The following is a 22643-nucleotide window of genomic DNA, read 5'->3' on the forward strand; positions in this document are numbered from 1 at the left end:
AACAAAAATCGGTTTATCGAATTGAATTCTGGTCCACAGATCGGCATGGGTCAAATTTGGTAGCTGACTCGGTAGCCATGTCATATTGACACCAGTCTGGTGTCTCCCCTCTCCTCAATTCTCAACATAATAAGTGAACTGCCTCAAAGCTGTATTTGATAGAATTGATGATTAATTCCTATTGATCCACTGTAAATCATCAGACATTTAATAAAGCAACCTAAACAGGCTTCTGTTCCTGGCCAAAACAGCTCCTTCTCATACCCAAAATCAGCCTATCTTCGACCTTCTCGTGATAAAATTAAGTCCCAATTTTGTCATTTTTTATAATTTTTTATACAAAAATCCAAATTTATTTGACTTAATTCTTAATTTCTACAATTCTAACTTAACATCTACATCCACATAATTTACATAATTCCTCATTGTCCACCAGCACATACTGCATATTCCGGATAAGTACATCGAAGTGTCACAGAATCAAACAACCAATAATCATGACAGAACCTCAAATGTCTAATTCCAGCAATACATTCAAAATATCGATTACAATTTGTATGATGTGGAATATATCCAAATCCACTCGGTGGACATCGATGGACAGGAATTGGTGATGTTGTTGTTGCCAGTCTCGATGTCGTTTTTGATTTATATTCAGTTGTTGTTGTGTCATGCTCAGTTGCAGTTGTTATATCAGTTGTAATTTCAAAATATGTCGTATCCATATCATCAGTCTGTGTTGAGTCATCAGAATCAGTTGTGGTATCAATGACTGTTGTTGAAGTTGTTGTTGTTCTTGTAGTTGTTGGTGCTGTTGCAAGTTGACAAGTTTCAGGATAACCTTAGTAAGGATGAATAATTAGATGAATTAGCAATAATTTCGAATATCTCAAGTCAGTCAATTGATCGAATGCCTGACCCCAGACCAGCATGACTTTGACTCGGTCCCAGATTCTGTTTAAATCAATCCAGAGTCACACAAGCCTGACACTGGTTAAATTGATCCCAAAATAGGTTGCAGATGAAGATCACTAATGTATAGGCTTCAATCGTATGCCTTAACATGTAGACTTAGCTTACCAGGCAGACATTCTCCACTGGAATTGCCACTCGGCACAAAAATAGTATAACTTGGACATTCTATTAAATTTGGTACATAAAATATGCAAATAATGTAATGGTCACACATGTAAGGAACTGGATGAGGTAGTATACCAATGGAAATTCCACTACAAATGAGTGGATTAACATCCAGTCCGTGAATATTTTTAGAAAAATACAATAAAATTAATCCAAAGACTAGCTTCATTTCTGCTTTAAGTCCAAATTTAAACTGATTTTTGTATGGATATAATTCAAGTGGTTCTTTGTCTATGCTGATAACTAATATTAATGTGCGAAATCTAACTTTTGTCAATTTTTATATAAAGCAGGGTTCGTGAGGAAGTTTGACAAAAACCGCTTAATTTAAACCTAAATTTACAGTTTGTTGTGGCACTCAAGTCACTCATTAGACAACATTCCTATGTCCATGTCAAATGTCGTCTACTTTTGAGTTATTTTTAACAAGTGTAGCTGAACATTCATTAAAAACCAACATGTCGCGGTACTCGATCTCCAAAATTCGTCTAAACAGAGACTAGACACTAATTCTTACCTGGAAGACACTCTCCATATGGAGGATCAGATCCAAGCCATGGTAGAAATATTTGATTTGCTGGACATTCTTGTAAAATTGGAACTCCAACAGCACAAAGGACAAATAAATCACATCGAACTGGATCAGGATGTGGATAGACTCCAGTTGGTCTTCCTGTACAAAATCCATCTAAACCCTGTCCATAAATCAGCACAACAGACTGCAGTAAAATAATTCCAATAATAAGCTTCATATTTTGTGCCTTAAAACTTCTCAATTCAACGACTAAATTCAAACTAAATGACTGAAATATTTCAGTAGCTCTTAAGATAAGCTCAATTGGTTCCAATTGACAAGGAACTTTGTCGATAAGAACCTTGCATTTAGCTGTAAATCAATGAAATTGCTGATAAAAGTCTTATTGATCATCAGGACATAATCGAAGATGTCTAATTCCAGTAATACATTCAAAATATCGGGACATTTTGAGACTTTGTCATGACACAGCAGCAAGATAGAAAAGGACAGCAGCGTCATGGCATAAATACAGCAGATGCAGCAGTCTTAGTCATGCACCATGTCCAATATCGTCTATTTTTGAGGTTTTTTAAACAATTTTTGTGACAAACTTGAGATTTTTCACTGCACAACAGTGTGTCGTGTTAGCCAGGATGCCACAAATGAGCTAGAACAACGATCAGCAATCTGTGTGCCTTAATACACTGAATTAAAATAAAATTAAATTCAAACAAAATTTTAATAATTTTTCATTAATTTGTTAATATTTTTCGTTTATTTGTCTATGTATTAATAGGATGCGATTGGATTTTATAATTTAATAATCATGATCAATTTTTTAACTTATTTTTTTACAACCAGCTTCTATTTGAATTTTAAGGACAATTTTGCTTGACAAAAAATATTTTTTAAATTAGCTTTTTTTATATAAAATTTTAATTAATTTTTTTCATTTTGGTTTTCAAATAATTTCGAATGAGATTTACAAAAAAATTAGGAATTATAAAAATAATATTGCAGGAAAATATGAATTTATTATGTGTTGACTTTTTATAATCCACAAAGAAGTAAATCGGTTAGGGTTCTTGAGACTGAGATTAAGACTTTCCAGCAGAACTCAAAATTGACTCGGATTTTTCATGCAAGATTCGACTTTACTCGACTCAACTTGACTCCATACTAGTCATCGACTTGAATTTTGTATTAAATCGAGCTGAGTCAAATCGAGTCGATTCCTTCATTCACAATTCAAGTCGATTTCGAGCTCTACTTTGTGGATTTTTCGAGTTAAAACCGAGACTTCATTCCCTTGTAATTTGGGACTTGTTTTGAGTATGAGTCTGAATCTGAGTCTGAATCTTTGCCTGGATCTGGATCTGGGTATGAAAATAAGTCTTGGTCTAGTTCTGGATCTGGGTCTGCATCTGGGTCTGCATTTGAGTCTCATTCTCAGCCTCAGTCTCAGTCAGAGTCTCAATCTGACTCTCAATCTCAAAAATTCATCAAAAAAGAAGACTTCAAGAAGCACTAATGATCAGCATTACAAACACTGAATCTCAAATATCTAGATCTTTGTGGATTAGGACTTATATAAATATTTAAAGGAAATTAGCTGTATTTTTTTTATTAAAATATTCGAGAATAAATAATATAAAATAATTAACATAAAAAAATATTTAATTTAAAAAATCTCGATGCTCAGATAGTGTCTGACCTAAGAAATCCCGAATAGCATAAGTTGGGTAATCGATCCAAAATCAGGAATCCTGACTGACTAAGATTTCCCGAAGTCTTGGTTTTGTCAAATTTTGCAAACCGAGACCAAAATTACCCAGGATTACCGAGATTATTCGGGTACCCTTAAGACTGACTTGACTCTGACTTGGTCCAGGATTCGAGTTAAATCCGAATTCAGAACCATGTCCAAGTAAACAAAACTACGTTTTAACCAGTTGATGCCAATTTAATGCATCCAGTTGATAACCTGTTTTAACGTATATTTGTCCACTTGAGATGCCAAAGTCATGTCTATCCTGGTACCGGATTTAGGATCTCCTAACTGACTCATGCTACTCAAGGAAGTAGAAATTATCAAAATTCATCAAAAATTGACCAACTACTTCCCACCCCCAGGTCCAACCCGTGTCAAATCTACAAAATCTTCATTATAATTTCACATGTTTTTAAAAAATGAGAATTTTACAAAAATAATAATTAAATCTCAAACATTTTGTCAGTCTCGAGAGTGATCATCGAAATGTATTAGAAGAAAATATTTGTTTCAACATAAAAATGATGATAAAAATGAGTTCATGGATGTCAACTGAGAAGCTTGATTCATTTAATATTCGAAGACTTTTTATGCATTTTGTTAGAAAACAAATCTTGAGGAATTTTTGTATGGAATTTGTTGGATTATTGGTATAAGTCAAGGGTCAGACACTCCAGTGGTCCAGTACTGGACTTTTTGAGTGTCTTACACTTGGTATAAGTACTTGTACTTGTACTTGTACATGTACTTGTACTTGTACATGTACTTATACCAAGGGTCAGATACTCAAAAAGTACAATACTGTACTTACTGTACTTTTATTTGAATTTAACAAGTATAGTAAGTCCAGTCCTGTACTTTTAGAGTGTCTGACCTTTGGTATAAGTCAACTAGAGCTGACTAAAGCACAGCACATGACTTAGAAATGATCCAGTTTGTAGCCAGCAAGCGTGACTCTGACTCAAGGCTTAACTCGATGAATTTTGGCCTCAGGACAGAGTCAGGTAGTCCATACATGTGCATTTGTGTACCCTAATACCACAAATCAGTCAATTCATCAAAAAATCTGACCAAAAGTCGACATGACTCTGACTTGAAGCTGAATTCAGCTTAAATCAAGCTTAAGTCACATTACCAGCAATGATGCTAGATTCTGGACAGATTAACTGACTTGTGCTCTTCAGAGTAGCTTCAAATTCTGACTTAATATCCCTGTTTTCCCCATAAATTCACCCATAACATCCCCGACATCCCTTCACCTCCCCACACATCCTTTCTCATCATTTCCTATATTTTGTTGACTACAAAAAAGCTTGTCCTTATTGTTTATAAACATACTCATATATATATGATTAATATTCTCATAATTTTTCGTATTATGGCGACTACAAAATATTTTCATTTTTTTGTTACTTTATTTTTTGTGGCTTTGATTCCTTTAACTTTATGTCTTATGCTTTCTCACGATCGAGTGGTGTCTGTTTCAATTGTAAAATTATACTTCTCATTCGACTGTTGTCCTTTATGGACTTACTAGCTTTTGTTGATTGTGTAAAGTCACAAAGTTTGGCTATTCGTTCCCATTCGGTGCCTGGCTCGATTTCTTCGACGTCAGCGACGCATTCTTTTTCAGCATTTCTGGAATTTTATGAGATTTTTGAATAAAAATGTGATTTTTTTTGGGGATATTTTTAAGGTAATTCCAACATAAATGTTAATGACTACAACTAGTGCATGCGGTAATATACAATGTGTTACACTTACTTAGCTGATTCCCTATTTATGGTAAGCATTGTTAGTGAAATAAAGCAAATTTATAATTATTATTTAATGGTTAATTAATGGTTAAATGTTAAAATGTTAAAGGAAGACTGAGAATCTCATAAAATGAGTCAAAATTCATCTAGAATCTGTATTGAACTAATATTACAGAGTTGGCAGTAGATTCCGGGAGTCAAACGCTAATAAACTCTAATCGGACTACAAAGTCCGACTCCAATGGATTCCAGACTCCACTGAAATACGGCTCTTGAAGAGTCTGGACTCCATTGGAGCTGAATTTCAAAATTGAGTCCTGTCAGCACTCATAAATTGTCCATAAGATTACAATCTGAACCCTTTAAGGACATTTGATTCTAATGAATTGACTCAAATTTATCAAAGTTGTGTCAAAGGCCGATTCCTCCGCTGCAATATTTTACAGTAGAGGTATGGTACTATTCTATACCGTGCCGTATCCTACCGACACCGAAGAATTCGGCCGTTGATTACTGGATGTTGAGTATAATTTGGATCTTTTCATAGTTTGGTCTGGTTGATATCGAGACGAGAATTGACAGGATTCCACTGATGTTGGACTTAGGAGTCAATATGAAGTCCAACTCCCCAAGTCCTGCCAACTCTGAACTAGACTTCCGGCCGTCTAATAGTATAAATTGGATAATTGATCCCAAATCCAGAATGGAGTCGGAATAATTCTCAATCACCCAATTTGAATCAGAGTTAGTAGGACTTTAGTAGTTCAGACTCCAAAAGAAATCACTATAGAGTCGCTTCCAATGAAATCCGGACTTTAATTTACGATTCCACTATTTTAGGAAGGCGCCTCCACATTGAAGTCCTGATATCTCTGATTTGTGTTATTCAGTATAATTAATACATTTAGATTCCCATCACCAAACACCCAATCCACCAAAAATATACATCCCCAATATCATCTCCTCATACCTGTTCATTGTCTTAGTTTTGCCAATCGATTCCTCATGTCTTTTATACCAATCTTCAAGCTCCTTTTCAGCCTGTTTACGAAGTGCCTCTTTAGCCTTTTCTTCAGCTGCATCTTTGTCCTGTAAACGTAATAACTGCTCCTCACGCCATTTCTTTATCTTTTCAGGTACTTCTGTCGATATTGGTTTGGTTTCAAATGCTGAAAAGAGTTGAGAGAGTTTAAGGATTGAGTTTTGAGTGTTATTGGAAGTGTTTGTAGATATTTGGTCAGCTGTGGGTAAATTATGGGACGCGGCAGACTAGAATTGAGTCAAAAATGTTTGGAAATGACATGCTCCAGTTGCTACAAGGGCCACTGGCACTATGATGACTGACTTTGGCACAATTTAATAGATAAAATGAGATTGTCCGGATTATGTCACTCAATTGGACCAATATACAACCAACAACCATATGTTGCATGAGTTTCTAATCGTCTACACTTCATACAATCATAAACCATCCTCATAAGCTCATATAAAGCATCCTGAACATACACAATTATGCAAAGCATCAAAACCCATTTTCGGGTAATTAAAATGACACAAAATAAACAAGCATCGATCAACATGGCAACATACAGTCTCATGATTATTGTTTACATTCAATTTTTCTTCAGTTCCACCTTGCCAAAATCAAATTATGTCGAGTCATGCTTATATATATCCAGAATGTTCAATTAAATGCCAAAAATAATTGAAAATAAATCAAAATTTTCCACTCAAAATTGATCAATAAATCGGAATTGTCTGTGATTAATGGAACGTAGATGACGTCACAAATTGTGAAAAATTTTGAAATTTTCTTCTTGGAATTTTTTTGGAAGTGAAAATAATTTAAAGGAATTAAGCAACACACCTTCAAACGAATTCATGTCATTATCATCATTAAAATCATTCGAATTTTCTAAAATAAAAATTTAACAAAATCAATAAAAAAAGCAGGCAACAAAAAAAAGTTGTCATCGTACCTTGAAATGCTTGAGGTATTTCATCCTCTAAACCGGCAAGTCCGTCCTTTTCGCGTGCCAAAAAGTCTTCAACCAAGTCACTCATTTTTGTGGATTTTTTAACAAAGTTAACTTAGAAAATTTTATTTTATTTACTTTTTTTTTGTCAATTTTTCTTCTTTTTTTGAGTGTCGACAAGTAGTTGTCCAAAGGGCGCGGCCGTCAGACAATCCTGGACTCTAACCGACAACTTCAAATTAAGTGTCGACAAAAAATTTGACAGTCCGACAAATAAGAGCAATAAGTTTACATTTTATATCCACAATGTTACCGGCTCGATTGCTTATTCGTAACGCAATTCAATATCAATTTGTGAGGAGCATAAGCTACACGCCAATCCGTAAAATGCCTTTTACCAAACACGAAGTTGTACCTGATGTTATTCCAACAGCACCGACAAATGTCGCTAAAGTTGATTACGTATCGGGAGGTAAATTAAGTTCCATAAAGTTCCAAAATATTCTCAAAATTTCCTTAAATTTTCCTCAATTTTCCCTCAATTTTCCAACAGTTTCTGCCAACTTAGGCAATGTCTTGACACCGACGCAAGTCAAGGATGCACCAACTGTTGAATGGGATGCTGAGGCTGATGCATTTTATACTCTTTGTATGACTGATCCAGATGCTGTGAGTATTTTGTGATGGAGTTAGAAATTATTGTTTGTTGATGTAGAAAATGACAAAATGACATTAAGTTGTGGTAGTGGATGGGACTTATTTATAGATTTAATGCGTATGAATGGGAATTGTTGTCAAAATTTGTTGGTAAATATTGCGTGGCTGTCAATTAAGGCAAATAGGGCAAAGAGATTGCTTTTAAGGATCGAGATGGTCATTTTGTATCATAAAAGCATACTCTTTGCCTGTTTGCGTTCTTAGCTTGACTATCTTGACACCCAGAAGGCAGGCGACGTATAACATAGCTTGAATGGCTATGCATTGTAAGCTGCATGTACTGAGAATGACAATCTGTAGTACCAGACCCATTAACCTATATTTAACAGTCGGATCCAAACCAAGACGCATGAATGTCCAAAAATTGTGGCATTAGACAATCATGACTCAAGCTTTAAGCTAGATTCGATGAAATCCGACCTTAGTCAGAGCCAAGCTGGGATAGAACCGGATTTTGGGGTTTTTTTATGGATTGTGCTATCCGAGACACTTTCAAGCAGAATCTACAGGACTCCAGATGTTCAAGAACGTCTTCAAATTTCCCTGATAGTCTCTAAATATTCCTGAAGGTCTCCAAATGTCCAAAAAGGAGTCCAAAAGTCCAAGCACGTCTTTAAATGTCCATTTAGGTCTCTAAATGTTTAAAAACGTCTTCAAATGTCCAAAAAGGAGTCCGAAAGTCCAAGAACGTCTTCAAATGTCCATGAACGTCTTTAAATGTCCCTGAAGTCCTCCAAATGTCCAAAAAGCTCTTTAAATGTCCAATAATGTCTTTTAATGTCCAAAAACGTCTTGAAATGTCAATCAACGTCTTCAAATGTCTGAGAAGGTCTATAAATGACCAAAAAGTTCTCCAAATGTCCTTCTTGGACTCCAAGTATCCAGGAACGTCTTCAAATATCCAAAAAAGTCTTCAAATCTCCAAAAACCTTCCACTTTGCCCTCCCTTCCACCTCAACCTTCAAGTATACATAACAATATTGTTATCTAAATTATCTCTCAAGAGCGGCTAATATAGCTTAGTCATTGTAGACTATCACATTAAGTATAAATGTCACAAGCAAATTTCATTTTGATCAAAAATTTATGTCATAAAAAGCTGTATAAAGGAGGAATAAAAATCAATAATTGCAACTTTGTAGATAAATAATGCAAAATTTACAAAGCAATTTAATATGATTAGTACATTATGAAGACTGACATGAAAAGAAATGAGAATGGATGGATTAAATTGCATGATATGACAAAATTGAATAAGGGCTAATGATACTGACGTGTTTGAGCAGCATATCATAGTCGCTAGGACATCACTAGCAGAGGTCGAAGTCAATGGAAATTTGAGACTGATTCTCTAGACCATCAGTGTCTTAACATCCCCCTCAGTTCCAATTCCTGATCCAAATCTCAATTTTTCTATTTTAAACTCCCAAAATGACTTCAACTGCCTTTACAGGACCATGTAGACTCGATTTTACTAATTCTATCGGCCACAAATGACATTTTCCATGATACCTCAATATTCACAAAATCAACTACAATCACATGACAAGCGTCTTTTTCATATTTATTTGAATAATTCATTAAATTTTCAATTGTTTTCTCTCAACAGCCTTCACGTCAAAACCCAGAATATCGCGAATGGCATCATTGGCTTATTGTTAATATTCCCGGAAAAGACATTTCAAAAGGCGAAGTATTGAGTGAATATGTTGGATCAGGACCACCGGAGAAGACTGGTAAGTTATAAGTTGCATCCGTAAGGCACATGGAATAGAAATGGCTGAAAGTCCAGTCCCAGGCTAGCGTGACTCTGGATTCAGGTCAGATTTAATTAAATCCAGCTTCAAGCCAATGCCAAGTCAGCCTGGCTTCGGATTTTTGGCCGTTCCTACGACATTTGTCAAGATTGAGCTTGCAGTACTCAATAAAGTCCCCAATCTGAATCCCCTGACCGCTAAACTCACATCCACCCCCAAATACCCCATAAATTAACAATATTCCCTCAATTTCCTCACTCAGGTCTTCACCGTTACATCTTCCTCGTCTTCAAACAATCTGGTAAATTGACATTTGACGAGCCAAGACTTACTAACCGTTCTGCTGATAACCGTGGATGCTTTAAAATTCAAAAGTTTGCTGAAAAATACAATCTTGGCGTTCCAGTTGCTGGTAACTTTTATCAAGCTGAATGGGATACATATGTTCCTGAATTGTATAAGCAACTTGGAGCTTAAGGCTAGAAATTGGTGTTGAGGAATGACTTTTTTGGCATTTAAAAGATTTAGATTTGTACCTATGAGAGAGAAAGTAATAAACTGTCAATAATAATAAAGATAGTGGATATGGTTTTTGGTAAATTGTGTGGTTTTATTACAGGATATGGGAGTACAGATCAAGTGTGATCATTGACTTCACATAATTGATATAAAGTCGGCCATAAAGCTGGACATTGATCCGAATTTAAAGTGATTCTAACTCACGGCTCTGACTTGGTTCCAGATTTGGCTTAAATCCGGCTTTATGTCACCATCAGATCGACATAGAGCCAGACATAGAGCCGAACATTGATCCGGACATAGATCAGGATTTAAACCTGGACATAGATCAGGATTTAGACCGATTATGACTCACTACTCAGACTTGGTGTCATATTTGGTTTAAATTAGCCTCTATGACAGAATTTCACCAGTCTGAAATCGGATACAAATCGAATCCGGCTCTATGTTGGACACCACGTCAACCTGGAACCAAATTTTGGGGTCCACTAACCGACATATGCTGTTCAGGTTATACTCAAACCATAAAAGCCTTAAACATTAACAATTTACAACAATTAAGACATGAATCTTTGATTTATCCACAAATACACAACTAAAGCTTCTTAAAAGCACTTCCCTAAGGTCCACATGGATGAAAATAGAACTGCAGCCTCTCATACTTCTCATCATATTCTTCCTGAGTGATCATAAAAAAGTCAATTTTATAAAAGTTCCTGACCAGCAATTCATGCTTCTTTAACAACGAACTATTTGTCATGCAGTAAGTTCCAACAACTTTCGTCACTTTTCCGTCCACAATGAACAACTTTAAGACATCACTTGACGGAAGTAGCAGTTCCAATGACTTTAATCCACGAATTTTCTGAATAAATCTTTCATGATTATCGACAATAAATTTTAAGAATTTTTCATGATTGACATTCATGATTGTTAAGCCTTGAAGTTTTGGTAAATTTTTAGCCATTTGTGTCCAACTTGCGATGTCAAACAGGACATCCTCGTAGGTGATGACAAGAGCTTCAAGATTCGGACTTGACAGATAATACAGCAGGTCCTGATTGCAGCTCTCAATATGAAATTCCTTCAAATGTTTCAAGTTCCTTAACGGATTTGCCGTCACTTTAATGTCCGGCGTACATCCAAAAAGTCGATGATCAATACCAAAATGGACATTAAGACACTGCAGTGCAGGCAAGGATGTCGTGTCAAATTCATCAAAATTTTCATTTTTATTTCCACGATAATATCGGAAGTAAGTTAAATTTTTCAGCATAATTGGTTCCTCGTCCACAGCTTGTGGCCTCTGAATGTGAAAATAAGGCAGCAGTCCATGAGTCGTGAGACTTTTAAGGTTCTGAAGCTTCGATATTCCGTCAGCTATTTCAGCCTCACAGCTCCATGAAAAGACACGAAGTTCCTCAAGGCAGTCAGACTGTTTAAGTAAAAATTTATTTAAATATGTGTAGTCACAGTCAGCATAAAATGACGGTACGATCCTTAATGTCTGCAGCTTGAAATTCATCTTGTCAATTGTCTCAGCTGAGAAAATTATGTCCATCTGGCCGATCTTTAGTTCCAGACATTGAAGGTCATCTTGTTGACATAGGAATGAGATCAGTGACTCATGGTGGATTTGTGTCTCAACGGAACTCCGAAAGCAGAATTTTTTCAAATTCTTGCAGTTCCGCAGCTCATGAAAAATCACAGCTGGATCAATTTTATAAAAAAATGCATCCAAATTTTCAAGTTTTGTCAATTTTAATTCACCAAAAATTTCATCCTCACATTCCAGCAGGCTCATCAGTTCCGCAATTATCAAGTCACCCTGAAAGCTGTCAAATGATCGCTGCTTATGCAACGGCTGTGAATTCATCAAATTAAGCTTTAATTTTGTTGTTTTTGGCATAAAGTGTAACAGCCTGAAATATATGCACGATCCATTGCTGCACTCAATTTCAACATTACGAATGTAATTTCCATAATTTTTTATAAATGGCACTTTGGATTTCCAATTTTTTTCATTAAGCTTTAATGTTAATTTTTTCATTATGTTTGGTGAGTGAAGGATGACATCACGGAATGAACTTGATGCTTCAAGGCATGATTTGAGGGAAAATATGTCGAGGTGGATGAGGACTAGCTCGATAAGCTCTGGTGATAGGTAGTTAAGCATGATTGCTGGAATAGAGAGAGGAATTGATTAGTTTTGGAATTAGCTTGATTTAAGGTGCTTGGGTCAAAGTTAGCAGGACTCCAGTGGACTCCAAATGGACTCTAAAGTCCGACTCCAACAGAGTCCTAATGGACTCTCGATTGTGCTCCGACCAATGGACTATAGGCTGATTGGAGTCGGACTTTGGAGTCCACTTGGAGTCTGAATCGATTAGACTCAATTTTTGGACGATAATAGACTCCAAATGGACTCTACTGGGCTCAAAATGGACTCTACTAGGCTCTAAATTAACTCTAAATTAACAAAAAAGTCAAATCGTGTCCAAATATTGAGTCTAGTAGAGTCGGATCAGAGTTGACAGGACTCCAATCTGGAGGCGATTCCATCGAAGTCAGGACCCCTGTCCGGACCCCAATCGAGTTAATTCCACTTTTTTCCGTGTTTCGACTCCAAAATTGAAGCAACTTTCTGCAATTTTTGAGTCCCGGACTCCTAAAGTCCTTTGGGATCCAACTCTGTCCGTAGTTCCGATTTCCAAACCTATTCATTCACAAATAATGAAATTTAGCGCAGTATGCTGTTCGGAAATCGAACATTCATTCATTCATTCATTGATTATATAAATACACCTCAATCGTCTACAGTAAACATTTAATAGTCGGTGTAAAACAAAAATAAAGGAATTCTGAAGATTTAAACATAAATAATTTTTAAACAATTGAAATAAACAGATTGAAAGAAAAAAAAAATAAAATTGTTTGAATGTTTGCGGAGTGAGTCATTGGGATAATCCCGAATGTGTAGCGCAGATGGGTTAATTGCTCATGAATTTAAATTCAGGACAACCTTAGGCTGTCGGGACTCTGAGTTGGTGATGGATTCTACTATCCAAGAGTGAACTAGACCTGATGTTGGAACTTGAAATCGATCAATCGGCATGTCAGGAAGTTACGAGTCATAAAAATGGACAAAACTATAAACCCGACCCAAATTCGATGAAATCCGGCCTTGTTTTTGCAAAAAAATGATGAAAAATTGCATAAAAATTCATGAAATTTATGAAAAACTTCTTGACTTGTTACTCGGAATTCACATGACATAAGAATGTCCAGTTATTTTAAAAGAATGTCAGTTAGATGCAAAGACGGAAAATCTGTACAAGCTTTGTGATAAGACCAGCAACAGAGTCAGATGAAAGGCCTTTTGTAGAAACCTAGGCTCCACATCGGAGTAAGTAAGTAAGTAAGAATGTGCAGAAATGAAGGTTCTAAGTCAAATTAAATGAAATCCGACTTCAGACTACAGTCTGGTCGACCTGGAGCCTAATATTCAGCAATTCCTCCACCTCATGCTTCCTGATTTAGTTTATAGGAACGATTGCCGTCAATCAAGACTTATATGCTTATTGTCAACCTTTTAAAAAATGCCATAAATCCTTACCAATCAGACTTGTCCTTGAAAATTGTGTATCATGTATCAAATCACTTGTTTGCTTTTGTTTACAGCTTTCACTTTCAATTATGTTAATCAATATTTACTTAATTTTTATGTCCACTGAATTATGAACTGTATCAAAATCACCTCTAGTTAATTCCTTTAATTCTGTTGCACCGACAACCTTAAATCTTCATACTGCAACTCTAAGAAAATGAAAAGTTAATAAAACATCTTCTCGGATTACACTCGGAAAAATAAATAAATTTTCCATTTTCGAAAACAGCTGTGAATTGTGGAAAAAATCTTTTTATTTCCCAATTTTCCGTTAAATGAAAAACTTTTTGGAATGAAAATGTGGAAAAATTAAATTGTTTTTATTCAAGCTTAAATGGGAAAAAATTGGCATCTTATTTTGGTATTATTGGAAAAATTGGTGTTAAAATGAAGGAGAGTTGGCATGACTGCAGAATCTAGACTCTAATGGACTTGAATCAGACTCGAAAATCCAACTCAAGTGAGGTCCGGACCAGAGCTGAATTGCGTATCAGATGCATTTCAGAAGCTTACAAAAATTCAGCATCTGCCATTAACATTCCATAATATCAAAAAGCAACAAGTAACATTAAATTAGGGTTCATCCAAGAGCTGAAGGTCTGCATTTCATGTATTTCAGATATTCAGTCCTGTAGTTTGCAGTTCTGTTTCATATTTCGTCCTAGGTTGCAACCTACAACCCTGTTATTAATGACGAACCCTTTCTTTATATCCTTAATCCTTAATAAAACCGCAAATGCTCATATTTCTCATGATATGCATCGTCACTTGCCATCGACAGCTCAAAATTTTTAAAGCTTTTCTTCAGCAATTTTTGATTTTTGTACATAAAATGGTCAACATAGCTATAACTTCCAACAACTTTAACAACTTCCCCATTCGCAATCATCAACTTAAGGACATCATTTAATGAAAAGTGTAGTTCCAACGTCCTTAATCCATGATTATTATTTTTCATAATTTTCACCAAATTTTCATGATTTTCAATAAAAAATGTCAAAAACTTTTCATACTTAATGTCGACAATTGTGAGATGCTGAAGATTTGGCAGGTTCTGTGTCATTTTTAAGGAAGTCTCAATGTCATAAAAGTCAGCATCGTAAGGTATGACAAGACATTCCAGACTCGGACTAGCCAAAAAAGTCAACAAATCCTGATCGTAACTGTCAATGTAGAATTCCTTCAAATTCATCAAATTCCTTAGTGGATTCGCCGTCACTTTAACAACTGGGTCAGTTCCAATGACCACAAAATTGGATCCAAACTGAATATTCAGGCATTTTAGGTTTGGCAAGCTGCTAAAGTCAAATTCATCGAAAATTTCATTCTTATTCTTTTGTGAGAATCTGTAGTAAGTCAGGCTGTTAAGGACTATTGGATCCAAGGCTGCATGTCCATCAGCCTTGCTAAAACAGCACAAAAGTCCATGCGTCGTCAACTTTTTGAGACTTTTAAGCATCAAAATTCCATCAATAATTTTTGATTCAAATTTTTTCGGAAATGTTCGGAGTTCCTCAAGGCAATTCGACTGTGTTGACAGGAAGTGATTAAGGAATAAGTAGTCACAGTCTCTGTCATGTGTCGTGACAATTTTAAGCGTTTTTAACTCAAAATTCATCAAATTAACTGCAAAAATTTTGTCAATTTGTGCAACTTCCAGTTCCAAATGTTTCAAGTCGTGCTGCTGACTGAGGAATGAGGTCAAAATTTTGTGGTCAAATTGATCTTTGGCTGAACATCGGAAGCAGAATTTTTTGAGATTTTTGGAGCTGATCAGGTCGGCAATGACTGTCGTTGGGTCGAATTTAAAGAACGAAATTTCCAAATTTTCCAACTTCCGCAAATTGAAGCTTCCATTGTCATTCCCATCGACTACAGCTTCATCTGCCTCAACTTGATTTTTGGAACTTCCACAAAACTTTATTGTCATTGTTATTTTAAGTCTTGTCAAGTTTGGCATGAGCATTAACAGTCGATAAAATTGAAAACATTCATTTAAGCAGTGGAACTCGACATTTTTGATTTGTGGTCCATAACTCCTTACAAATGGCATAATGGACTTCCAGTTGTCATTTGTTAACTTGATTGCAAGCTTGGACATGCATTTTTGTGAATATATGATGACATCTCGGAAGGTTTTTGACACATATATGCATGATTTTAGGGAGTGGATGTCAAGGTGGGTGAAAATGAGTTCGATGAGTTCTGGTGATAAGCAGTTGAAGAGATTTGCTGGAAAGAAATAAGGAAATAAGTGAATTTAGGTAGCATTTGGTATTGGGAAGTAATTGGGAAATGTCAGTCGACTATGTCTAACTAGTAAGGGTTCACGAGGTGTCGTGCCATTTATAAGGGACGAGGTCTCGGTCACGTCATCGGTCTCGGTCTCGATCCCGGTTTATATCTTGGTCTTGGCATCGATTTCGTGATTCCGGTCATGGTCCCAGTCTCAATCTCGGAAAAAGCTTCGATCTAAGTCTCGGTAACAGAATCGGCCTTAAATTCGGTTCCAGTCTCGATTTTGATCTCAATCTTGGTCTCTTGTTCTCGGTCTTGATAATTCAGCGAAACCAAGACGTCTGGAAGCCTCACAACTAATAATAAGACTGATAATATCCTACAAACCTTCAGATATATTCTCATAATTTCCAGTTGATTGACTTCTTTTGGAAAATACTTTGGATATATTCTCAAAAATCTTTGGCATTTCTGAAACAAAATAAAAATTATAAAATGTAAATTAATATAAACATCACAATTTCTAATAACACAGCATCTAAAGCAAGATCAGTGATGGACAACCTTTGTTTTATCGCGAAACACCGTTGTGGTAAGTCTGAATCGAAACCGCAAACGGCATAGGGATCGTAGTATATCCATCTTTTTTCGAAACACTGTTTCGCAGCACACAGGTTGTCTACCACTGAACTACATAGATGTAAACAGATTTCACAAAACAGAGTGTTGGAAATATTTATTCAATGAATCACTCGATTAAAGTGAATTGGTTTGGATTTGAATGGAAAAAATTAGATAAAATCTTAAATTTTGAGAATATATTTTAGTTAAATTAACAAGATTAATATTAATTTCTCAAAATCTGCACACTTAAAAATTACGTTATAAGTTTTAAATTCAAAAATGAATGGTTTTTAGTTTAAATTCCATCAAATTAACTAACAAAGCTTTCAATTTTGAGTAATTTTGATTTAATTGGACAACATAACTTACTATTAGATAACTATAATTAAACTGTAAAGTATTAAGCTACAAACAATTTAAAATCTACACTAAAATGATTATTTTTTAAAAATATTGAACCTTGCCCTTGTTCTGTTGAATATTATTCGAAAGTGAAAAAAGGAAAAAAGAAAATTTTTAATTTCCATTTTCCGTTGCAACAAGTTGTCTTTAGTAAGGAAATCTGAATAAACGCTTTATAGAAATTAGGCAAAGCTCAGAGGGAAGATGTGATTTTGGACACATCCTTACCCAATAATGCCACTAATACTCAATTTTCGATTATAAAGTGATCTTGTGACATCTGCTGCTTATGTGGTCTGCTTATGTGGTCACCTGAATAGCACAAGTCGGTTATTCATTTACTAATTAACTTCGCTGATCGTATAAATCAACTATGAACCATGACCGCCTTTAGACGTCTCTTAAAACTGCCTTTTTCTGTCAATTACTGATAACAAATGCAATACAATTTTGCCATCAAATCGTTTAATCAATCCAAAAATCCATCACCATTCCTCGTGACCTTGACAGAGTTAATCAGGCTCCAATAGAGTCGAATTGTAAGAAAAAAGTGAAGTCCGGACTCTAAAATGAAGTCCTGGCAACTCTGAACTCCGAGACGGTGCCGGATTTAAATCGAATTTGGGACAAAGTCCGAGTCACGGAAGATTGGAGTCGGATTTATGATCGATTAAGCGGTTTGTAGAAAACTTCTGAATTTCTGGAAAAGGACAGAAATTCTCTCCGCGCTGTATTGGACCCAAGTGCACCTCAGCCAAGGATGTAAAGCAAGTAAATAATCAAAATTCCAAAAAATCCATAAATTTTTACATAAAAAAATCTTTATTATCATACATATATTCCATACTCATCTACATTCATTTTGTCTTAAATCCTAGAAAGCAACTTGCTGGATCTTCAGTTTCATATAAAATTAATACATCACGAAATTTATCAAGCAATTGCAGCAGCTGCGATCGTCTCAAATTTTCATAAAACATAATTTCTTCCAAATGATGCTCGCCTTGAAAATATCCACTTTGCTTCAACCTGACCATCAAGTTTAAGTCCTCTAAATTGGAACTAGCTGGAACTTTAAGGATAGCCAGTCGATCACACTCATCAAATGAGTTTAACAGCCCTTTAATCTTCTCATCCTCGTCCTCGACACTCTTTCCACTTCCAGGCGTCTCATCGACACTCATGTTGCTGCTTAGTGACTTTTGGCTGTATGGAATTGCACGTACTGATGACGAATTAACAGGAACATCAAGTGGATCACTCATTGTTGGAGATTTTTCAGGTGACAATGCTGACGACTGCTTTGTCGGTGTCGATCCAAAGTCAGACAGTGACAGACCTGATGTGTCATTTGGTTTCTCATAGCTTGGCATGAACTGGACATACGTGTGAAGTTGCATTAGTAAGTGATGCTGTAACATCCATAAGACCATTTGTGCGAGTCTACCTTGTCGTGCTGGATGCTGTAGTGGTGTTGTTAAATGACCTATTGAGGTTGGCAGGCTAAAATCACTGATTACTTCGATGAGTTGCATTCCTGGGAATTTGTTGGCAAATTTCTCGACGAGCGGTGAACTGACGTGAATTGGGGCGTCCTGGGGATTGGAAAGTTGGTCAATATTATGGATATGATACAAGATAGGCTACAGATACCCTTGGTCAGGGTTGGTAGGACTTTGAGATTCGGGAATCTAAAGGTCCAACTGCACTGTAGTTCAGACTTAAGTGCAGGTATCTCTACAATCGAGTCATACCAAGTCTGCCCTAGGAATTGGCCAGAATACCGAAGTTTGATGTATATTGGCATGATTCTACAGATTGGATCGATGTAGGAGGGTAGGACAGATAAGGATCAACATTAAGCTACCACCTACCCCTGCCTGGATCCGTCCCTGGTCCTACTATCTCCAATCTCCCTTAATATATCGATACCATCCTCAATATCCCACCCTAAACTCCCAAATTCAAGAGCCTCCCTTACTTACCGGACTTATGACATAAACATTCGTCTCACACAATGGATAGATGATCGTAGCCTTCGCCCAGTACACCAAATGTCCGACCATCTGGTATACTTGATCCAATGGAAGATCGGAATCCGTACTCATACTCTGTAGACTCTTTAATGGATTATAAGACTCAATAAGCTGTAGAAGGATCTTAGCACTCGATGGAGGAACACAATCAAGCAATTCCGATGGATCAACCAGCAACAGAAATCCATGATAAGGTTTGAGTGACATAATTGCACGATCAATGACTTCTGGATCAATCAGTGGCTGTGATTTTGTCTTTCTGTCTGAAAATCGTGCTCGCCAGGCTTTCTGTGGCAAACAAAAGCACAAAGTCACTGACTCATTTAACACAACATTGATAAGGCCGGTGTTGCATAGATCAAAGTATAAAGTCTTAAGGCATTGTGCCAGCGATGATTTTTGTAGGATTGTATCAAAGATCTTTTCACTTTTATGGTCATAAATTGTGTCATCGTGGATCTTCAGCATTGTCTTCATCTCCTTTGTTAGGTAGTTGACGCGACGCTCTTCATATAGGAGGCCAAGGCCGAGGCGCTTGCTGAGCTCGTAGTAGCATTTGACTGTATATTTTGGGGATGAGAGAGAGGGAGATGTGGATTAGTTAATGTAGATTAGTTATGGGAACGAGACTGGGACTGAGCATGGGATTGCGACTGGAATCTAGAATGAGACCGAGACTAGGATCGAGACTTGAACTGAGGCTGGGACCAAGAACCGGGCAATGACTAGGACTAAGACTCAGACTAAGACTCAGACTAAGACTCAGACTAAGACTCAGACTAAGACTCAGACTAAGACTCAGACTAAGACTCAGACTAAGACTCAGACTAAGACTCAGACTAAGACTCAGACTAAGACTCAGACTAAGACTCAGACTAAGACTCAGACTAAGACTCAGACTAAGACTCAGACTAAGACTCAGACTAAGACTCAGACTAAGACTCAGACTAAGACTCAGACTAAGACTCAGACTAAGACTCAGACTAAGACTCAGACTAAGACTCAGACTAAGACTCAGACTAAGACTCAGACTAAGACTCAGACTAAGACTCAGACTAAGACTCAGACTAAGACTCAGACTAAGACTCAGACTAAGACTCAGACTAAGACTCAGACTAAGACTCAGACTAAGACTCAGACTAAGACTCAGACTAAGACTCAGACTAAGACTCAGACTAAGACTCAGACTAAGACTCAGACTAAGACTCAGACTAAGACTCAGACTAAGACTCAGACTAAGACTCAGACTAAGACTCAGACTAAGACTCAGACTAAGACTCAGACTAAGACTCAGACTAAGACTCAGACTAAGACTCAGACTAAGACTCAGACTAAGACTCAGACTAAGACTCAGACTAAGACTCAGACTAAGACTCAGACTAAGACTCAGACTAAGACTCAGACTAAGACTCAAATTGAGACTGGGATCGAAATTGGAACCGAGACTTGGGTACAGACTGGGAAGCCTTGGTCACAGCCTCAGACACCCTTAATTCGGAGTCGATTGGCATTTTGTATGGGGGAAGTTTATTTTTTTGGAAACTATTTTTTTGGAATTCAATTATTTGGAAAATAAAATTTTGGATTTGTTATTTTTTGGAACGGATTTTTTTGGCATTATTTTTTTGGAAAATAATTTTTTGGAAAGACCTTTTTTGGAAAATATTTTCTTGGAAATTTTTATTTGGAAAATATTTTTTGGAAAAACTTTTTTTTGGATGAGAAATTTTTGGAAAGTTCAAATCTAATAAATTTTAGCTTGTAATTTAATTTGTGGAATATTTGTTCGGCGCATTTTTTATAATTTATCACTAATATATTAAGTCTTTTATATGATATTTCTGGGTTCAAACATAGACATGAACCTTACTTTATTGCTTTATACTTTTTTAAAAAAAAATATAGACCGTCCTTAAACTAAAACACATGATCTACTAAGATCGTAGTCAAATACTCTGCCCAAATACAAAATCCAGCAATGTATAAGTCACTATTGTTCTCATGACTGAAAGTTAGAGAACTTTTCATATAAAAGACTTAATATATTAGTGATAAATTATAAAAAATGCGCCGAACAAATATTCCACAAATTAAATTACAAGCTAAAATTTATTAGATTTGAACTTTCCAAAAATTTCTCTTCCAAAAAAAAGTTTTTCCAAAAAAATATTTTCCAAATAAAAATTTCCAAGAAAATATTTTCCAAAAAAGGTCTTTCCAAAAAATTATTTTCCAAAAAAATAATGCCAAAAAAATATGTTCCAAAAAATTCCGAGCCAAAAAAATATTTTCCAAAAAAATATAGTCCGCCTTTGTATGGAATTGTCGAGCTCTGAGTCAGAGTTGGCAAGACTCTAATGTTGAGGCGCCTCCAATAAAGTCCAAACTCCAGTAAAGACACCCTTTTGGACCTTCAGAGTCCAAACTCCCAAAGTCCAGCCATCTCTGCTCAATATTATCAACAATTCTTATCAATAAGTCAACAAACTCAACAATAAACATCAAATACGTCATTACCAATAGAATAGCTACATTGAGCCTGCAGCGCAAACACAATGTTGATCAATATGAAGGAATTCTTCGTCTCCATCAATGCAGGATGACTGACAAATCGAATGTCATTAATCTTCAGCTCAAACTTTTGATTCGCAAGTTCCAATTTACATGCAAATAGACTTGACAGAACTTCATCAGATTCAAGTTGGACATTCATTGATGCTGTGTCAATTCCAGCTAATCTCATTGTATTGCCTTCCTTTTGCTGCTCTTCCAACAGCGTAATTGAATATGGATTTTTTCCTCTGTCATTTTTGTTTATTTCATTTTCTTCCTTAATTTGTACGTATGGATATCTAAAAATAATTAAAAATTGTCAATTAATGGAATTAACAGCACTAAGAATAGCTTCGGCCGTACCTAAATAACAATCTATCTCCTTTGGAGTCAGATTTAACTAAAATTATACTCAATGGATTCTCCATTAAACTTAAATATGTTAAAAAAATATAATAATTTAGAAAAATTCCTTAGACTTTCTTTATCACAACAACAACAATAACTGGTAAGGGAGGTGTCAGGTGATCGATGACGAGAGCGCATTTGATGAGAATTGGGAAACTAGTTTTAGTTTGGCGAATAATGATTTTGTATTGTTCAAGAATTCAATTTTGGCCGAATTCAAATTTAAATCTGATATTTCGATAGACCGAAAGTCCGATAGTTCGATGGTCCAATAGTCCGATAGTCCAATAATACAATAATCCGATATTTCAAGTCCGATAGTCTGACAGTCCGACAGTCCAATAGTCTGACAGTCTGATAGTCCGATAGTCCAATAGTCCGATAGTCCGACATTCTGAAAGTACGATAGTCCGAAAGTCCTAAAGTCTGACAGTTCGGTATTCCAACAGTCTGATATTTTGATAGTCCGACAGTCCGATAGTTCGATAGTGCAATAGTTTGACAGTCCGATATTCCAATAGTCCAAATCCTAATATCACAAATCCAATTTTTGAGACAACA

At 36.0% G+C, this 22643-nt stretch overlaps 6 protein-coding genes across 8 annotated transcripts; 1 reads left to right on the forward strand and 5 right to left on the reverse strand.

Annotated features, from left to right (window-relative positions):
* Nucleotides 1-329: 329 nt before the first annotated feature.
* LOC139089543 (probable endochitinase) lies at nucleotides 330-2123 on the reverse strand. Its single transcript, XM_070639100.1, has 3 exons — nucleotides 2105-2123; nucleotides 1658-2026; nucleotides 330-841 (listed from the first exon to the last, which is right to left on the reverse strand). Exons 1-3 carry the CDS (start codon nucleotides 2121-2123, stop codon nucleotides 423-425), a joined length of 807 nt encoding a protein of 268 aa, XP_070495201.1. The 3' UTR covers nucleotides 330-422.
* A 312-nt stretch (nucleotides 2124-2435) lies between these two features.
* Nucleotides 2436-7390, reverse strand: LOC139090260 (clathrin light chain-like). 3 transcript variants are annotated; one of them, XM_070640009.1, is made up of 5 exons: nucleotides 7165-7386; nucleotides 7053-7100; nucleotides 6156-6354; nucleotides 5193-5204; nucleotides 2436-5066 (listed from the first exon to the last, which is right to left on the reverse strand). In XM_070640009.1, the coding sequence occupies exons 1-5, from the start codon at nucleotides 7247-7249 to the stop codon at nucleotides 4880-4882; spliced, it is 531 nt and encodes a 176-aa protein (XP_070496110.1). In that variant the 5' UTR covers nucleotides 7250-7386; the 3' UTR covers nucleotides 2436-4879. The 3 variants fall into 3 exon arrangements, with proteins under 3 accessions (XP_070496110.1, XP_070496127.1, XP_070496118.1); XM_070640026.1 differs by lacking the exon at nucleotides 7053-7100 and having other exon boundaries at nucleotides 7165-7390; XM_070640017.1 differs by lacking the exon at nucleotides 5193-5204 and having other exon boundaries at nucleotides 7165-7380.
* Nucleotides 7391-7448: 58 nt separating this feature from the next.
* On the forward strand, nucleotides 7449-10214 carry LOC139090239 (protein D2-like). Its single transcript, XM_070639987.1, has 4 exons — nucleotides 7449-7633; nucleotides 7715-7830; nucleotides 9488-9614; nucleotides 9898-10214. The coding sequence occupies exons 1-4, from the start codon at nucleotides 7468-7470 to the stop codon at nucleotides 10110-10112; spliced, it is 624 nt and encodes a 207-aa protein (XP_070496088.1). The 5' UTR covers nucleotides 7449-7467; the 3' UTR covers nucleotides 10113-10214.
* Nucleotides 10215-10228: 14 nt separating this feature from the next.
* Nucleotides 10229-13961, reverse strand: LOC139090199 (uncharacterized). Its single transcript, XM_070639942.1, has 2 exons — nucleotides 13771-13961; nucleotides 10229-12335 (listed from the first exon to the last, which is right to left on the reverse strand). Exon 2 carries the CDS (start codon nucleotides 12328-12330, stop codon nucleotides 10774-10776), a length of 1557 nt encoding a protein of 518 aa, XP_070496043.1. The 5' UTR covers nucleotides 12331-12335; nucleotides 13771-13961; the 3' UTR covers nucleotides 10229-10773.
* Nucleotides 13962-14164: 203 nt separating this feature from the next.
* Nucleotides 14165-17157, reverse strand: LOC139091147 (uncharacterized). The gene is made up of 3 exons (XM_070641093.1): nucleotides 17143-17157; nucleotides 16447-16530; nucleotides 14165-16053 (listed from the first exon to the last, which is right to left on the reverse strand). Exons 2-3 carry the CDS (start codon nucleotides 16526-16528, stop codon nucleotides 14543-14545), a joined length of 1593 nt encoding a protein of 530 aa, XP_070497194.1. The 5' UTR covers nucleotides 16529-16530; nucleotides 17143-17157; the 3' UTR covers nucleotides 14165-14542.
* Nucleotides 17158-17903: 746 nt separating this feature from the next.
* Nucleotides 17904-22174, reverse strand: Nprl3 (GATOR complex protein Nprl3). Its single transcript, XM_070641708.1, has 4 exons — nucleotides 22038-22174; nucleotides 21639-21973; nucleotides 19071-19681; nucleotides 17904-18680 (listed from the first exon to the last, which is right to left on the reverse strand). The coding sequence occupies exons 1-4, from the start codon at nucleotides 22100-22102 to the stop codon at nucleotides 17943-17945; spliced, it is 1749 nt and encodes a 582-aa protein (XP_070497809.1). The 5' UTR covers nucleotides 22103-22174; the 3' UTR covers nucleotides 17904-17942.
* Nucleotides 22175-22643: the final 469 nt, after the last annotated feature.

This window comes from Chironomus tepperi, unplaced genomic scaffold (genome assembly GCF_022539635.2).
Source record: "Chironomus tepperi strain 1889 unplaced genomic scaffold, CSIRO-AGI_Ctep_v1 contig_13, whole genome shotgun sequence".
Lineage (NCBI taxonomy): Eukaryota > Metazoa > Arthropoda > Insecta > Diptera > Chironomidae > Chironomus > Chironomus tepperi.

What these genes read in the sequence shown, in the direction of transcription:
- LOC139091147 (XM_070641093.1), bottom strand. Translation starts at nt 16,528, where the DNA reads ATGCCAAAGATTTTTGAGAATATATCCAAAGTATTTTCCAAAAGAAGT. An exon ending in TTATGAGAATATATCTGAAG is followed by an intron (nt 16,054 to 16,446) that starts GTTTGTAGGATA and finishes ATTTCTTTCCAG; the next exon opens with CAAATCTCTTCAACTGCTTA.
- LOC139090260 (XM_070640009.1), bottom strand. Translation starts at nt 7,249, where the DNA reads ATGAGTGACTTGGTTGAAGACTTTTTGGCACGCGAAAAGGACGGACTT. An exon ending in AATACCTCAAGCATTTCAAG is followed by an intron (nt 7,101 to 7,164) that starts GTACGATGACAA and finishes TTTTTATTTTAG; the next exon opens with AAAATTCGAATGATTTTAAT. An exon ending in TGACATGAATTCGTTTGAAG is followed by an intron (nt 6,355 to 7,052) that starts GTGTGTTGCTTA and finishes AACTCTTTTCAG; the next exon opens with CATTTGAAACCAAACCAATA.
- Nprl3 (XM_070641708.1), bottom strand. Translation starts at nt 22,102, where the DNA reads ATGGAGAATCCATTGAGTATAATTTTAGTTAAATCTGACTCCAAAGGA. An exon ending in GGAGATAGATTGTTATTTAG is followed by an intron (nt 21,974 to 22,037) that starts GTACGGCCGAAG and finishes AATTATTTTTAG; the next exon opens with ATATCCATACGTACAAATTA. An exon ending in TCAATGTAGCTATTCTATTG is followed by an intron (nt 19,682 to 21,638) that starts GTAATGACGTAT and finishes CAAAATATACAG; the next exon opens with TCAAATGCTACTACGAGCTC.
- LOC139090199 (XM_070639942.1), bottom strand. Translation starts at nt 12,330, where the DNA reads ATGCTTAACTACCTATCACCAGAGCTTATCGAGCTAGTCCTCATCCAC.
- LOC139089543 (XM_070639100.1), bottom strand. An exon ending in ATATGGAGAGTGTCTTCCAG is followed by an intron (nt 842 to 1,657) that starts GTAAGAATTAGT and finishes ATCCTTACTAAG; the next exon opens with GTTATCCTGAAACTTGTCAA.
- LOC139090239 (XM_070639987.1), top strand. Translation starts at nt 7,468, where the DNA reads ATGTTACCGGCTCGATTGCTTATTCGTAACGCAATTCAATATCAATTT. An exon ending in AGTTGATTACGTATCGGGAG is followed by an intron (nt 7,634 to 7,714) that starts GTAAATTAAGTT and finishes ATTTTCCAACAG; the next exon opens with TTTCTGCCAACTTAGGCAAT. An exon ending in AGGACCACCGGAGAAGACTG is followed by an intron (nt 9,615 to 9,897) that starts GTAAGTTATAAG and finishes TTCCTCACTCAG; the next exon opens with GTCTTCACCGTTACATCTTC.